This window comes from Mastigoproctus giganteus, chromosome 11 (genome assembly GCF_048544385.1).
Source record: "Mastigoproctus giganteus isolate SK-2022 chromosome 11, ASM4854438v1, whole genome shotgun sequence".
In the NCBI taxonomy this organism is placed as follows: Eukaryota; Metazoa; Arthropoda; class Arachnida; order Uropygi; family Thelyphonidae; genus Mastigoproctus; species Mastigoproctus giganteus.
In genome coordinates, this window is record NC_143585.1 from 147,187,237 (window position 1) to 147,206,203 (window position 18,967).

Here is an 18,967-nt window from a genome sequence, read left to right on the forward strand (position 1 = left end):
GGGCAGGTGGGCTGAGAAGTGGCAACTGAAGTTTAATATTGAAAAATGCAAAGCACTGCATATGGGTAATAGTAACCGCAGAGAAACGTACCAACTGTGTGGTACTACACTTAGGTTGGTACAAAATGAAAAGACCTGGGAGTAATGCATTCAGATATGAAGTGGGCTGGGCAGTGCAGGCAGGCTGTTAGAGCAGGTCATGGTGTATTGGCAATGATATACAGGAATTTTGCTAGTAGGGAAAAGGAGATGATTATCCCTTTGTATATGGCAATGGTCAGGCCACACCTTGAGTACTGCATACAGCCCTGGAAGCCTTGTTTTAGGAAGGATGTAGAGTTGCTTGTGTGAGTAAAGAGAAAGGCAACAATATTGGTGAGGGGATCGAAGGGGCCCTCTTACCAAGAAAGGCTTAAGTTCTGCAAATTGCAGCAGCTGGAGACTACGCACTTACAAGGTGATCTGATAAGGCCTTGAATGGCTTGAGCATGCTCGATTCTGATGGGATTGTTCCTCTTGCTCAGATTACAAACCTGAGGGGGGCATAAATTCAAATTGAGCAAAGACAGTTGTAGAAGAATAGATGTGCAGAAATTTGCCTTTAGCCAGCAGGTAGTTGATTGCTAGAACAGACTTCCATCTGTCGTTGTGGAAGTTGATAGTTTATATAAATTCAAGGAGGAACTGGACAAACCTTTAGAGGGAATGGATGTGTGAAATTGTGTGTTTTTTTTTTTTGGCTGATGCTATATAATCTTGCTTTCTTGCATCACATGCCTCTACTACTATAACCAAAAATAAATAAAAACTGTGATTTTACAGTGTTCATGTTCACTGTAATCTGAAATATATATATATTTCAAATTGTAAATGCCTGTTTCTCTGATCATTAAATTTCTCAACCCTTTCAACAGTGGATTTGTCTCTGCAGCTAATTCTGGTAGTGTGGGCCCCTGAAATGAGTTTTATTATTTGTATTTTGAAGAAATTAAAACTTGTAAATAAATGCATTGAAATGTTAATGTTCTCTTATTTTGACTTCCCTTCCCGACACTAGAGTAAAATTATTATTATTATTATTATTAGCTACATGGTGCAAGGAAGCCCGATCCTTATGCTGCACCAGCCAAAAAAAAATTCCCGAGTTGCCCTGAAAGAGAGAAAGAGAATAGAAGGGAAGAGAAGAATGACAATATCCAGCTCAGGACCAAGACCCTGGGGTTAATTGCATTGTAATTTAAAAAAAAAAAAAAAAAAGAAAATTAAATTCCTAATTATATCCCTTATGTTATTAACTAATTATTGGACTAATTTCGAAAAATAGCAAAGGCTTAATTTTCCAGTACTCACCTTGGTTCGCTTTACGCTGATTCGCTATAACACTGTTCTTATATTATAACCCGTATCTGACTATAACGCTGTCACATATCACTATTACGCTCTTTTACAGATTGCATTTTTGGCATATTTAGCGAAATTGTTTCATTTGATGGAGTCGATAGCTTGAAAATGAATAGCAAAACAGCATTAAAACATTTCCCACGGCGACTTGAAAAATTTTCCTACACTCAGTGAAATTTTTTTCGCACGCTAATTTAATTGCAGTACAATTAAATTAGCATGCATGTGATCAACATTTTAAAAAATGATCAAGTATATTGCTTGTAATATTTGCGTTATATGCATTTATCCGAAGTCTATCCGAAAATGTAACTGCAACCAATGCAGTTACATTTTTGAAGAGTTAATAATGGCCGATAAGAATGAAAAAGCAACGTCTGGGCGCAGTACGAAGACTATAAATGTAAGAAAAAGACTGAATTTGAATATTAAATTAGATGTTTCGAAGCAAATAGATTCCGGTCAACGACAAGGGGATGTATGCCATAATTTAGGACTTGCAAGTTTAACTGTAAGAAAAATTATAAAAAAATAAAGAATTAATTTTAGCAGCAGGAAAGATAGCTGTTCCACTGCAAGAAACTAGGGCTAGGCCGGCTATTAGGATTGAAATGAAAGACTTTAACTAATTTTATTGAAGATAATATCCAATGCAGAATTCAATTAAGTTAAATATTATAAAGAGAGAAAGAGAGAGAGATTGGCCAATATGATTATCTGAAGAAAACTCATCTAAAAAAAAAAAATGTGGAACCATTTAAAACTGGTAAGGGCTGGTTGAATAGATTTAAAATCCAGGGAGAAGCCACAAATGCAGATCAAAGAGCCGAAACTTTCAAAAAAGATTGTGTTATACTTCTCAACAAGTTTTTAACATAGATGAAGCAGGACTTTTATGGAAAAGAATGCCTGATGAAGCAGAACTTTTTTGGAAATTAATGCCTAAAAGAAGTTTTATACTGAAAGAAGAAAAAAACATGCCAGGTTTCAAAGCGGCAAAGGATCGGGTGACTTTATTGTTGGGTAGTAACGCTGCGGGGTATTTAAAATTAATACCCCTTTTAGTTTATTTGGAAGAAGGCCAAAGTTAATCCAAAATCAACACATTTTTCATGATTAAATTCATCAATTAAATTAAATCAATTAAAATCACTTTAGATCAATTAAATTCATGATTTTAATTAGAATTTTAAGTTTAATTTTGATACGCAAATAGTTACCACATAATTATATAAGTATGTAATGCAGAATATTTTATATGTACAAATATTTGAATATTAAATATTTTGACCGACATTCGTGCATCTTTTCACTTCCGTTTATTATTGATTAGGAAATATCCTATGGCACCGACCGCAACTCACAAATCCATATGTTGCCTTATTGGAATGCCACACTCACTTAGCGCGGATTCACTTGGCGCTTTGTTTTTACGGAACGACTTATCAGCATTAAGCGGGCGTCACCTGTATATACATTGGTGTATAGTGATACAACATCAAAGGATGCTAAAATGTCATCGTCGGTGATTATGGTACTATTAATTTTCTCAAAAGCTTGGTTGGCGTTACTGATTTTAAATTTAGAAAATCTGGTGAGAGGGGAATTAAGGGGATTAGTAAGTGGTGATTACAGTGGAGATTACAAATATCAGCTCTTACATCAAATACATTATTTAAAATTTAAACTTAAGAGGTGATATGCATCCTAACACTTTAATTGAATTCACAAACTTTAACAGTATACGTATTAATGCAGCCCTTAAGGAAGTTGAACAATGACATTCTAAGAAATGGATCATACTTACCCAAATAAACCAAAAAACAAAAGCCGCTCCACAAACTTCCACCTTTAACATTTCTTCCAAAACTTTCACTCCTACTGAACTCGCAGGTTTAGAACATGGTTTCGACTTTGCTATAAAAAGCCACCAATATCCCATAAAAGAATGCATCATTGAACTTCAAACAAAACTTGAACATCACCCTGACAAATGGTGTATTTTACATCAAACTAACTCTGTAATTAATTCAAAACTCCCCCTTCAATCTAATATAACCAAACAACAGCTCAACGATATACATAAATTAAGTAATACTTCTAACATTATTATTCAAAAAGCAGACAAAGGAGATACAATAGTAATTTTAGATAAAGCTACTTACATAGAAAAAATGGAAAAAATCCTCGCAGATCAAGACACTTATATAATCAATAATTCTTATAATATATCTAAACTAAAAAATAAGCTTGACATTATCCTTAGGAAACTTAGGTCTAACAAAGAAATTACTCTACATACCTTACAGCAGATCGGCATGCGAAATAATATTCTCCCTCATATGTTTGGAATAACCAAACTACATAAACCAGACCACCCCCTAAGACCGATAATCTCTTTTAGTAAATCCGCTTTCGCAAACTTATCCTCCTTTCTAGTTAAAATCATATCCCCCCACCACCAGTTTTTCTAAATTTAAAATCAGTAATACCAACCAAGCTTTTCTGAAAATTAATACTACCATAATCGCCGATGATGACATTTTAGCATCCTTTGATGTTTATCATTATACACCAATGTACATATACCTTTTACCTTACAAGCCCTACGTGAATACTTAACCTCCGACAATACTCTCATCAACCGTACCTCCCTTTCTATAAACAATATTTTAGAACTCACCTCTTTACTATTAGACGCCAGACATTTTAGATTTCATAATCAGATCTTCCAAGAAATATTCGGTTTATCAATGGGCTTAGGCATTTCCCGCTCCCTATCCGAAATTTACTTAGCCACAGTAGAAAATCAAATCCTACAGCCTTACCCTTCCGAGATAAAGCTATACATGCGATATGCCGATGATATACTCATAATAGGAAATAAAACTATAATTGATAACCTTCTCACAAAATTTAATTCAATTCACGACAGATTAAAATACACACTCGAAATATAAACTAATAAACAAATTATCTTCCTCAATCTCACCATATATAAAACAGGTACTAAACTAGGAACTAAGATTTTTAGGAAACACATGCACACAGGGAAATTCCTACACTTTACATCGCACCACCCTCTTAGCATATAAAAGTCAGTTCTCTATAACCAAATCCACAATGCCATTAAATACAGTACCTCACAAGACGACCTATCCAACGAGTTGCAATATCTTACAAAAAATTCAGAGCCAGAAACTACCCACAACACTTAATTCAACACACTATTTCCATCATAAAAAATAAAATTAATTACCCTATAAAACACATTACAAATAACAAAACACGTCTCGTTCTCCCTTACCATAGTAGTCTTGCAGGACAATTTCGGCGAATATTTGTAGGCACAGACATCACACTTATTTTTTCTACCTATAATAAACTTGGATCACTTTTCAATAAATATAAAGAAACATAAATATCCAACGAGCGAAATGAATAATATTATTTACTTAATTAAATGTCAACAAAATTGTAATGCCTGTTACATTGGCAGTACTACAACCAAATTTGGTTCAACCCAGTCATCTAATACAAGAGCTTATTATCACTACAATAGCTTCAAAACAGGACAATCCAGCACTGAACTTACTTTACACACAGGCTCCAACAACCTACCCCCCTAGTTACCCCCTAGTTGATTCAGCTATTACCATATTAAAATTAAAAAACAGTTACAAAATCTTGCAATATGAAGCCCTCATTATAGAATGGTTCCATCACCACTCCAATCTAAACATTTTTTAATGCGAAACTCCCCTTCAATCTTTCTCTGGTTTGGAATCTCACCAATTTGAGATTCCCGCAAAAGGCAAAGTGCATCACGGAATTACAAAATTCTTCTTAAATACAGTACGCGTTCCCTTTCACTTAACTTGCCAACTGAAGATGTTTTAACGAAAATCCACCGTTATGACTATTGGCTTATTCACTATTTAGAATTTCAACTTTAATCAACTTCATGACAACCAAGGACGGAGTTAGTGAACTTCTACTTCCTTGCGCATATTTTAATCCCGTTTCCACTCTAATCACCATTACTCATCCCCTTAATTTTTAAAAACCAATCACCCTAAAATTAGCCAATCTCTTATTATTCAAACCATAATAATTGCAGATCGACCAAGGTGAGTACTGGAAAATTAAGCCTTTGCTATTTTTCGAATTTAGTCCAATAAAACAGTACTTGAAGACATTACTATAACTTCTAAATATCTAATTATTGTTGAAAATGAAATCAGAATTTTAGGAGTGAAAAATTTTCAAAAAACAAAGTTTGTAAATAAAACCCATTTACTTTTTTGATGTAGCAATATTGTCTTTATGTACTTATGTATCTGAATTCCAAAGAAATTCTCCAATTTTGACTTTTTTAAGCCAAAATCTGAACACCTGAGCTCAATGGATATGATATTTTACTCCAACTTTCAAAGCTGTTTTTTTTTTTTTTTTGCCACCATCTCTTACAAACTGCACCTATGATTAGTTGGAGTACAGGATAACAAATGGCAGCATATATTAGGAAAATTGCAAGGCAATTTGTATATTAAAATGTTACATTGCAGTTACTCAATGTACTTCCCCAGAACCACACATGAAAAATGTATATCTACCTACCTACTGCTGGAAAGATTAAAAGAATGTTCATATTTACTGAATGTTTTTCTACATTCCTTCTTAAATACAAGTAAAATTAAATTGCCCACTCATTGGTGACACATTAATAATGTTTGCAATTTTAGTTAAAATTGCAAACATGAATTTGCATACAGCAGTACTGTAACCATTTCTCCAGGTTGCTTGAAAATTACACTGAAATGTTTATAAACAGAATGAAGAACAGTGGGTGACTAGGGTAATCTATAACAAAGTTTAAAAAAAGGCCAGTTACAAAATTTCCAGGCAAAGAAGATGTCAATAACAAAAGAAATACATATTGTCCATTTATTAGTTAAGCAACAGAGAGCTACAAAGTATATGAAATAAAGGTTGATTATACTTATCTTGTACACACATGCACTTCTCTATAGTCTGGTTGATATATAGTGGCTGATCCTCTTCTAGCATCACCCTGAGTATTGCCCTTCTTTTGGACAGTTGAAATAGAGTTAAGGTGAATGCAAGAGCCCACTGTGTCATTTTTCTATGTGTATGTTTTTGACATGTAAACATCTTTGGCATTACCTACTAAATTTCAGACGGTAGTAAAATCAGTTTGTCAGGATTTTGCAATGCAGAAATGACATCATTTCCATTTCATAACAAAGAAAAGTGGAGTTGGGAGAGGAGATCACACAAGGGATCATGGGTGGTGATCTTGGATGTGCTCGGAGCTGGCATAAACCAGCTAGTTGCAGAAAAACATTTATGATTTTGGAGCATACCACTTAGCTGGCTTTGGGCTAGCCATTGCCACCCATGGCAGAAACCTTTTGGTGACCAGAAAAATGGATATCTTGAGGGCAGTTATCTTGAATGTTCTTTAGCCTTACCAGCTGAAGCGAATGTAATGTGTGTGTGTTACGATACCCGTCTGCATTACTGAAGCAGTTGTGTATTTCCATCAAGAAGCTAATCATAAACGTTTTTCTACAACCAGCTGGCCAGTCAAGAATATTTGAATCAGTTCACAATTGGGAGATACAGACTACAAATTACTTGTATGAATAGAATCTTTTGCTTGTCATTGGCCATTCTCATTAAGTTGCAAAAGTCCTCATTTGTCTTCAAGTTTTCACGTTTCTTTGCAATTGCGCTGAGTTATTGAGAATGGCGAGCTTTAGATCCTCATTCATCTTGCTGTTTGGATAATTCTAAAAGTTTCAAAAGGGCTCTTCTTGCAGTTGCATTACAAGGCTATGCAGGTCATTGCTGCATGGTTCATCAGGATCACCGTTGACTTGACACATTTTCTTACATATTTCAATCGTTTTGCAAACATTCAAGTGTGATTCATACAACAATTTACGATCTAGTATTCATATTCATAGCTCTTCATTGTCGTCGTAGATCTTGGCATATGCCATCTCTGACAGTATCTCTGTTTCCTCATTGCGAAATGGAATGTGCAGCGTTATCATCTCGTGCTTGTACGCGTTGAGATCCTGGGCCAAGTCTCGAAAATAGTTTCGAAAGCATATTATGTGTGGATACTGTTGTTTCTTGCAGATCTCATTAGCACTACATGTGTAATTTGCAGGTGCTTCCGTAGCCAGGTGGGCAGGAGCAGCAGTGCGTAGCACACGCTTCTTGATTAGACCGGGGTTCGAGCCCATGAGCCACCAAATACGGAGGATGCAGAAAGGTCAGGGAATGACCACCGCATATCCCCGGAGCAATATGACCTTAGTTGCTAATGCTCCTAAAAACCAAATAACAAACAATGTGTAATTTGCGACAAAGCATGACAGAGTAACTGATAGTATGATTGTAACAATACAAATACTTGTATTGTTGCAATCATACTATTCAACAAATGACTACAATCAAATGGGTAATTAGACTATTGGCCTAACCTCTTCCAAATGTTGATTCGGTAGAGTAAGCAGTGGACATGTGTATCCTATTTATCACTAACATTGAATCGGTAGAGTAAGTAGCGGGCATGAGCATAAATTACATTGTTCATGGTTTCGGTTATACCTGTTCAAAACTTAGTAGGTGTCACCAAAGAAGTTTACACATAAAACGTCTTTCATGTGTACAGGGTAGATGCATTTTTTTTTTTTTTTCTCTCCTTTCCTTTTTCATTTGGCTAGTCTAATACAACACAGCACAAGCCTTTGGTTTCCCTACACTGTATGATTAATTCTAATACTAATTTTAGATTCATTTTTGCTCTCTATTTTTATATGTATAATATTGATTTTTTGTAATGATCATTATTGCAGAGAACTGAAATATTTGTTGACACAAAAGCTATTCCCATAATCAGAAAGAGGGTAAAACCAATAGTAGAACAAAAATCTTATGAATCTCGCAGGTAAGTTTTTTAATTTTTTTTTTTTTTTTTGGCTTACAAGAATATTACCATACTGTCATAGCCCATTCAAAATTTAATGGAAAACTGAATATTATGGAATGGCTTCTGATATAGTCACTGTAATGTGTGTTTATAGCAGATAAAAATATTATGAATAAATACCTTATTGTGTAGTTATTTTGCTAAAATTTCATGGTAAAAAAGGATGTAGTCTGAAAAGAATTAACACAAGTCAATGAAATTACACTGTAATGATGCAGCACTCACCAAATATGAGTTTTGGGTGCAGTATGTCATTTGGAATTGGAAAGTTGCTGGAGAGGCCTTCATCCTGCAGTGGATTGAAAATGGTTGATGATGATGATGTCATTTAGCCCATAGATTAGTTCTTATATCTACATAAAATAAAATTTTACAGGAAGGTTGTATTGTAGACCTTAATAAGGGCTATAGTTATCCATGACTGCCAAGCAGTGCTCACAACTAGCCGTTGTGCATTAGTGGTCATTCTCTCCTGGAAAGAATTTCTCTTTACCCATACCATACATGTTCGAATTGTATTTAATCAGTTTATTTAAATTTTTTTAAGAGATCTACAATTTTAGAATTAAATTTTTTCTTAATAGATTATAAATAAATAAATAAATTTTCTGTTTATACTCCGGGATGACAAAACGGTCAGAGGAGTTCACAAGATACACAGAATACAAGAAACAGCACCGTATTTAGCAGTCACGGGCTTCAACCCTGGTCACTCAAGGCACGTGTACTTATGCACCCGTGCATTGACCACTCGGCTACAGCTTATTGTATGTATTTTAAAGTTTAAAACATTCTATATATTTTACACATAACATATAAATATTAATCTCTTATTTGCTATTTTAAGTGCATGGAATTTCAAATGTGCATATATTTCTGCTATTATAATTTTTTTTAATAGCAGAAATATATTTTATTATTTCAGCTATTAAAATTTTGTTCTACTATTAAAATAGTGCATTATAGCCAAAAAAATTTTGCCATTTGTTTTCTCAGTTTTTTTCAACATAAATACACCTTAATCAGTAAGTAAATACTTTATTTACTAATGTTTTATGAGTATACAGACTAAAAGACATAAAGCATTAAAAGTAATATCATTCCCTTTACATTCTACTAATACAAAATGCTGTTATGGACAGCATTACATTACATTTTAAGCATCTGTTCTGAATTAGTCATGTAATTTAGCCAGTCGACATTGCTGGACAGTGCAGTGTCGAGTCAGTTTGGTGTGACATAAGCATTGGGAGATCAAAATTGAGAGTAGAAGTGTGCTATAGGCCTAATGACTCTGATGAGTATAATAAGAAATTGTACAGGGAAATAGAGTGGGCCAGTAAATCAGAGAGTCTTATAATGGGGGATTTTAACTTCCCAGATATTGACTGGAATTTGGGGGCTGGTCACTCACACACTAGCAAGGCTTTTGTGGATTTATTGGATGATTGTTTTCTACATCAGCATGTTCGGGAGGCAAATAGAGGGAGTAATACTCTTGATTTGATTTTCAGTAGTGATTCTTCATGCATTAAGAATCTGCAGGTAAATGAACCACTAGGTGGCAGTGATCACAGTGTGCTGAAGTGGGATTTACTCAAAGAGGTAACTACCATTAGGGGTAAAGGGAAGGGTTATTGCTTTCGTAAAGGCGACTACGATGGACTGAGACAGTATTTAAATTCTATACAGTGGGACTAACTGATGATGTTACCAACAGCAAATTCAAAATGGGAAGCATTCAAAGATCTTATCTATGAAGCTACTAGGCTTTACATACCAACTAAGAAATATTGTTCAAGGTTTAGGCCTAAGTGGATGTCAGATGAACTAATGAGACATATGGCAGAGAATAAAAATGCATGGGATACATACAAATTAACACGTGACACAGAAGCCTATGATAGATACAAGTTGATCTGTAACCAAGTTACAAAGGAGGTTAGGCAGGCGAAGGTAGATTACGAGAAATCTTTGGCAAGGGATGCAAAGAAAAACAGCAAAGAGTTCTTTACTTATGTAAACTCTAGAAGGAAGGGGATGAATCAGATTGGTCCACTTGATATTGATGGGTCAACTGTTGATGATCCTGCTCAGGTAGCTAACAAACTAAATGAATATTTTGCATCTACATTCACACATGAGGATTATTCAGGGAGGGGAATGCCAGAGGTGTATTAAACTCTGGCAGAGCTAGATACTCTTGTAATAACTGAGAGTAAAGTGGAGGAGAAATTGTTGAAGATAAATACAAGAAAGCCACCTGGGGTGGATGGGATCTATCCAGTTATATTAAAGGAGGCAGCAAAGAAAGTAAGCAAACCCTTAGCCATAATTATGAGAGCTTCCTTGGACTCAGGGGAGGTACCCATAGACTGGAGATATACAAATGTGACCACAATTCACAAATGGGGATCAAAGGCTAACACAAGTAATTATAGACCTGTGAGTTTAACTTCTGTTTCAGGAAAATTAATGGAGTCACTGGTTAAAGAAGCACTGCAGGATCATCTAGACAAGACTTCAGTTATAGCTCGGACATAGCATGGTTTTGTTAAGGGGAAGTCTTGCCTGACCAATTTGATTGGATACTATGATGCAGTCACAAAAGAACTGGATGCAGGGAATAACTTTGACATTATATACTTGGATCTTAGAAAGGCTTTTGATACTGTTGCACATGGAAGACTGCTGCACAGATTGGAGCAGTGTGGCATTGGAGGCAAATTGCTGCTATGGATAAAGGGGGTGGTGAGGGGGAGAAGACAGAGAGTGGTAATCAATGGATAATGCTCATCGCGGACTAATGTTATCAGTGGAGTCCCTCAGGGTTCAGTGTTGGGTCCATTATTATTTTCTGTATTTATAAATAATATTCATGATGGTATATCAAGCTTAATGTCCAAGTTTGCAGACAATACAAAAGTTGGCAGAGTTGTTAAGGACACAACTGACGCTATGCTGCTGCAACAGGATCTTGAAAGGTTGAGCAGATGGGCTGAGAGGTGGCAAATGAAGGCTCACATCTGGTGAGTATGGGCTTGGCACACCCAGGGTCCTGAGCTGGATATCATCATTCTTCTCTTTCTTGGTGATTCCTTTCTACTTCTTTCTCTCTCTCAGGGTAATAGGGAAATTTTTTTTTTTTTTTTTTGGCCGGTGCAGCATAAGCCTCAGGCTTCCTTGCACCATATGGCTAATAATAATAATAATAATAATAAATGTAAAGTACTACATATGGGAAACAGCAACCCCCAGAGCAACATATCAACTCTGTGGTACTACACTGACAGTGGTAGAGAATGAAAAGGACCTGGGGTAATTGTGCAGGCAGATATGAAGTTCTCTGAGCAGTGCAGACGGGCTGCAAGAGTAGCTCATGGTGTCTTATCAACTATATACAGGAATTTTTCTAGCAGGGATAATTTAGCAGGGTGATTATTACCTTGTATAAGGCAGTGGTCAGGCCACACATTGAGTACTGTATACAGGTTTGGAAGCCTCATTTCAAGAAGGATGTAGAGCTGCTGGAACAAGTACAGAGAAGGGCAACAAGGTTAGTGAATGGAACAAAGGGTTGCTCTTACGAAGAAAGGCTTAAGTTTTGCAAATTACAGTGTCTGGAGACTAGGCACCGGCGAGGTGATCTGATAGAGATGTATAAAGCCTTGAATGGTTTGAGGGATTCTGCCTCTTGCTCAGAATAATCAACTGAGAGGGCATAAATTCAAATTGAGGAAAGACAGATGTAGGATAGATGTGTGGAAATCTGCCTTTAGCCAGTGGGTAGTTGGTTGGTGGAACAGACTTTCATCCCTTGTTGTGGAAGTTGATAGCCTAAATAAATTTAAGGCTCAGCTGGACAGGTATTTCAAACGAATGGAGGGGTGAAGTGGAAGTTTTTTTTTTTCTTGGATGATGCTGCATAAGCTTGCTTTCTTGCATCATATGCCTGTACTAATGCTAACATTTGGAGTGGCCAGAAGGGTGAAATGGGGTTTTTTTTTTGGCTGATGCTGTATAAGCTTGCTTTCTTGAATAATATGCCTCAACTAATGCTAATGTAACGTCCATCGAGAGTAAATTGTCATCATCACTGAGTCTACAATCCTTAAGGTTATTTAATAATGTATCATAGTTTTTTATCCCAAATTGTATCACCTGTCTAAAGGGTTTTATAATATTATATACATGTGTGGCTAAAGATGAAAATGCTGAGTTCCTGTAATCAACATTGGGGCGAATAGAAAATACGGTTTAATGCAGTTTTACCTGCCCAAAAAGTGCTGGGATGTTTTATGTTCTGGCCTTCAATTCCTTTAACTGAGACATAGTAATGTAGTCCTGTTTTTTCGATACGTGGTTAATGTTTTATTATACTGAGTGCCCAAATTGGGAAATTGTACCGAGTCTACTTCAAGATAAGTGGAGGTATCTGATATAACTGAATCTAACAGTTTTATCAAGTATTACAACTGTATCTCCTTTCTCTGCTCTCTGAATAATAATGTCTTTATTTTCCATCCCTTGTTGTGGAAGTTGATAGCCTAAATAAATTTAAGTTTCAGCTGGACAGGTATTTCAAACGAATGGAGTGGTGAAGTGGAAGTGGAAGTAAAGCTGAAATTTCATGCCTATTCAATTTAGGAAGCCGCATGCCTTTTATTTTATTTACCACTTGGTTAACTTGTTCAATAAATAAATCTTTTTGTGGGACGTTACAATGTCCAAATTCAGTATTTTTGCAAACTGTTTTTTAAGTAGCTTGCCAGGTGGTTAATAATTTATAGTTCAAACCTTTAGATAAAAGTTAAATCTGGTCCTGCGATATCGTATATGAAGAAAGATTTGTAACCTGTTGATATGTAGGCACATTGGGCGAGGGGGGGTGTCGAAGAACTAGCTGAACCATTCTGATTACGTTGTATGCTTGTGGGAGCGTTGTAAACGAACTCATATACACTTGGCCTGAAGCTTGCAGGAATGTGTTTGAATTATGTGTAGGCCCATTGTACATATATAAAGAGGTTACAGAAGCACTCATATGAACCTGGTTTGGCACCCGCGATGATGCCAAATCAGTGTGTGATGGTTTTTTATTTCTGTGGCCTGTGCTTATCATCGCAAAACTATGGAGGTCTTCGATACGGCCAATCGTTTGGTTGTAGAAAATATTATAATATGTTGTGAAATTTCCTAACCTGGGAAAGATATTTTTGTTTATCATTATACCGAGATTTTAAGCAGAGTTTAATGCTATTACGAGATGTGGCAAGTGCTAGTTGCTTTCCTGAAATTTTATGATTTAAATTGACCTTGGCAAATTTTGGAATGGTGTTTTTTTGAAGGCAATATTATAGGAAAGAAATATTGTTAATTTGGGCCATGTATCTTAGTGTTAATCTAATATATTTTTGCACCAAGATGTTCAAAAAATCTCTCATAATTGTGTGTATCGATACGATATGCTAGGAGAGGAAGAGAAGTGAATGAATTATATAGTCAACAAGAGTTTAAAATATGAATATGAATACTATAAAACAGCTTCTTTTAATATAATCAGATAGATTCCATATTTAGTTTTAGACTCAACAATTTCTCTTCCATTTTCTTCTCATTTATCACAAAATCATTTAGCTCCCAGTGTTATGATATCAATATTAAATGAGAGAGTCTAACAGAAAAATTAAAGAACTTGAAAAGTGGCTGGGGTAATATGTATATATAGTTTTTACCTGTCCATATTGAAAAAAGCACAAAAAAAAATACCCCAAACCTTTAGACTTTATTATGAGGTAGAAATTAAATACAGGGATTATACCATATATTGGAGAAGTATCTGCCCTTGCCAATACACTAAGCTTTCTAAGTTGAGAGTTAATTATTGGTTTAACCTCAGCGTCATAGAAGGTGTCTATGGTCAGAGATGTATTATAAGATCATCTTGAGGATTGTAATATCCTAAATGGATCACAACATGAATTTGTAAAGGAAAATCTTCTGTGGAATTGAATACAAGAAACAGTTTTGTATAGCAACTGCTGAAACAAAACTATACAAAACATTGTTGTACAGTCTAGGAAATAAATAAACTCATATGCCGACCATTAAATAAAATTTTACTGTAACTAAAGTTTTACAAATAATATCAAAAATAAAATCAAAAACAAATTATTTACAATAAACTAATGGTTGTATATTACGGAATGCTAAAAACTGTAATAAAAATCATTTACTATAAAATATGCTAAAATATATTGTGGGGAGTGTTATGTGGGGGGAAACAAAACGACGGCTCAGGGACCGCCTGGGGGAACATTTAACTGCCATAAGAACCGCTGACTACAATAAGTCTGCTGTGGCCAAACATTTTTGGAGAAGCAGCATCAAATCTCCCCGAAGGACCGCTAGTATTTTGGATCGTGCACGTGGATACTGGGAGCGTAAATGGCTCGAGGGTTTGCGGATTGGCTCATCCAGTAAGAATACTATGAATAGAGACAGAGGTGTGCATATTCATCCTATTTTTGAAACAATTGTATTAAGTTTGGATGAACAATTTTGTTTGCCACGTACCCGAGCCATTTCCGCTTCTGGTTCTGCCCATGTGCCGATAGAACCACGTGTGGAGGTACCGTGAGCCTGCTATATAAAGAGATGTTACAGGAAGTCTTATTACTGTTGAAAAAGGGAGCTGACGCTCTCGAAAGCTTCAGGTTTTTTAACGGTTTTTAGCGCTTTTAATTTTTATATTTTAGAATATTTTATAGTAAATGATTTTTATTACAGTTTTTAGCATTCCGTAATATATAACCATTAGTTTATTGTAAATAATTTTGTTTTTGATATTATTTGTAAAACTTTAGTTACAGTAATATTTTATTTAATGGTCGGCGTATGAGTTTATTTATTTCCTAGACTTGAATTTTCCCAACCTCAGAAGCCTCTTTCAGGATATTTGATGTACAGAGTGTCTGTGAATTATTTGCTAGACATAGATAGTAATAATAATAATAATAAGCAAGTTAAAATACTACCAAACATTAATTGGACACTTACCATTATCAGACTTGGGTAATCTTGAAATTTTATTTAAAAATAAAATCTATTCTTTGGTTTTTATTTGTTGAAAACAGATTAATAACTTTTTCATTCAAATTTGTTGCAGTGTAGACCACGCTTCTTCTCTATTGAAAGCATTTTGCCTTTCCTGATTCATAGTGCTCCTTAATAGTCTATTAGTCTTGGCCCTGAATTTTATGTCCCTTTTCAATGAGAGAATTCCACTGTCATTCAATTTGCTTTCTCTTCTCCCGTGCCCTTTCCCCCCTTCTATCTACCTACCCTCTCCCTTCTATACATCTCAATCAGATTCCTCTCCGAGATTCCTTTTTTATGATGCTCTGCAATCCACACATTTGTAATCTCACCTCATATGGATCCCATTTTTTTCACACTAGATGAGTTATTCATCTTTGGTCTTTCAAGAAACTCAGTCTTTTCTCAAATGTCACCTCCAAACCTGAACACAATATTCAAAATCTAGTGTTACCGTTGATTTGCATAACAGAACTATAACTCCTGGTTATAGTTCTGTTACTTGAATTTAACCTTGCGCTTCACAGCATTAAAATGTAACTATCATATGTCCAACCATCCATTAAGCTGGTCCAAATCATTCTAAAGAAGCTCAAACTGATTTGTATTGCTACCATCCTCCTGAGTTTTATATTATCTGCAAATTTAAATATATAGTTCATTCATTTATCTATATCATTCACAAAGTTAAGAAGAAAGAATGGCTCTAGAACCAAACTTTGAGGACCTGCTTGTAACTAACCCAAGCCCACAACTCTGCTTTTCAGCTTGTACAGCAACTAAGCCGAACTACAGAGTGACTATAAATTATTCACTTGATCATGAAGCTCAATTAAAATTTTATTAATAGGTATTTGTAAAAAGCACAGAGCTATACCAAATAAAACCATAGGCTCAATAACTTCTACATTGTAACAATATATTTCAAAGAGTAAGAGATTACCTCAATCTTTTGCATAGAATGCTTCCAGTCAGTGCTCTCCAAATGTAAAATGAATAAAATAAACAGATAAAACAATTTTAAATTCTTTCACTCATAGAGACATGATCGATCCGACACACAATGGAATCAAAAGCTGAGAGCCTCAACCCGACCCCAAAACACATCAAACCAACTCAGGAAAAGCCATGAGTGCAAGAAGACACTGCCAGAATAATTAAAATAGTTAAAGTTTGAAAACCATATACCAGAATAAATAATTAAAATGGATTATAAAATATGTTTTGACATACAAATTAAATGAAATTTACTGTATTTTCCTCCTTAAGCAGACAATGCTTTTCAACTATTTGTCTTGATCATCGGAAATAATGCGAAGTTAAGTTCTTAAATGGAGAGATTTGTATTGGCGCATGCGTAAAAAAGACCAGAAATTCAAAATTAGGTAAGAACGGTGCACGTTGATAGAATTTGAGTGAAGCTTCATTTTAAGGGTCTCAGCAATCAATAATTTTATGTAATTATGTTGTATGCTTAAGATTTCTGCTTTATTAAATAGGAACATATGGCCTTCATTGACAGCATGAAATGACAATTCCGATGTGTTTGCGCATGATGTGCAGACTGAAGCAGCGTGTTGTTTCACCCGTAAATCGAGAGTGTGCGCTGAATTGACTCTTGATATGATGAATCACACTGACCACAAGAAATATTGTATACAAGATCATTTACTTGTATCGAGAAAGAAGGAAGAACTGTGTGATTTCTCAGTATATTATGCAGCTTCTGCATAGGCCTGGCTATAATTTTAAATTTTGTATCTTTAAAGAGTTTATTGAGTTGCCTATACCATTGTTTGGCGTACAGAATAGAAATAAAGTATTTTTTATTGGTTTCATTAATAAGTATCACATTTTCTGACTTATTTTTAGCTTGTAATCTGATTTGATTAATAATGGAAAGTGGATAGCCCTATTTAAAAACCTGTTGGTTATTATACCGATTTCTAAATCTAAGGTGGGTTTAGAAGTAGAAAAAAAAAATTAATAGGTATTGTAAAACATTTTTGTTGCACTTAATAAAGCAACTCAAAGAATTTGTTATCACAATTTCTTATCTTGCAACCGCACTTCACTAAACCTCCACATGGGCATCTTTGGTAGCTGATTTCATTCCAAGTGTTTTGAATTATGTCTTGAGAAATGTAAGTCACTGCCAGTTCAACCCGCCCTTTTAACTCTGATGCTAACTTTTTTTTTTTTTGCATACAACTTGTCTTTTATGTAACCCTATAGAAAGAAATTCACAGGTGTGATAACAGGGGAAAGAGGAGACCATGGAATGGGACCATCCAAGCTGATCCATCGATTAGGAAATTTTTTTATCAAGGAAATCACACACATGCAAACTCCAGTGTGGTGGCACCGTACCTTGCTGACAGAACGCACGTGGCTGCACATCTTCCAGTTAAGGTGCAGCATACAATTTGAGCTTGTCTAGATAATTTGTGGAGTTCACGGTGTGATTGAGGAAAAAATATGGCACAGTCACCTGGCTGAAGGACAGTGTGCACCATATGCTTACCTTGGGAATATCACGCTCATGTTCACGAACTGAGTGGGGATTTTTAGATCCCTATATGTGACAATCGTGTCTGTGAACTTTACCAGGTGGAATGTTACTACATCACTGAAAATGGTCTTATAACCATACATTAGAGTCACGAGCTGCCACTAGCCTGCGCTATAGCTACAGTCTTGTCTAGATGATCATGCAGTGATTCTTTAACCAGTGACTCCATTATTTTCCCCGGAATAGAAGTTAAACTAACAGGTCTGTAATTACTTGTGACCCTTTAATCCCACTTTGTGATTTCGGGATGCATTTATACTTCTCTAGTCCCAGGGGACCTCCCCTGAATTCAAGGATGGTCTTGCAATTATAGCTAAAGGTTTGCTTATCTCCTTTGCTGCCTCCCTTAATATAACTGGATAGATCCCATCCACACCAGGTGCCTTTCTTATGTTTATCTTCAGCAACTTCTCCTCCACTTTGCTATTAGTTATTACAAATTAATTTAGCTCCCTGTTAGGGTTTGATAAGCACAGTCAGCTGTCCATAGAACCATAAATTATTGGTCGAACGAAGAGTCCAAAGAGTGCAAAAAAAACCAATGTGGAATATATTTATCAATCATCCTACTGCCGCCGATTTTATAAACTACAAGAGGCTTAGATCCAAGGCTCATCACATTAGGAAGAAAGCTTAAAGAGACTCTTGGATTCGATTTGCAAGCTCAGTTAATAAAAATACTGATATAAGAATAATATTGAGAAAATAAAACAGTTAAATGGCAAATTTCCCCCATTTTCCTCCTCACTCTGAACTGGAATGGGCAGGAGCATTCTGCTCCTCCAGAGATTGTGAATGCCCTAGGGCAGGGGTCGGCAACCTGGGGCTTGCAAGCCGCATGCAACTCTTTGAACATATAACTGTGGCTC

The 18,967-nt window shown here is 35.5% G+C and overlaps 1 protein-coding gene across 3 annotated transcripts in view; it reads left to right on the forward strand.

Annotated features, from left to right (window-relative positions):
• Positions 1-18,967, forward strand: part of LOC150078504 (oxysterol-binding protein-related protein 9) — a 607,385-nt gene that overhangs the window by 559,372 nt on the left and 29,046 nt on the right. For all 3 annotated transcript variants that reach the window (XM_090385178.1, XM_090385176.1, XM_090385177.1), the window contains one exon: positions 8,295-8,386. In XM_090385178.1, the coding sequence (XP_090241304.1) occupies positions 8,295-8,386 (92 nt within the window). The remainder of the gene's footprint in view (positions 1-8,294; positions 8,387-18,967) is intronic.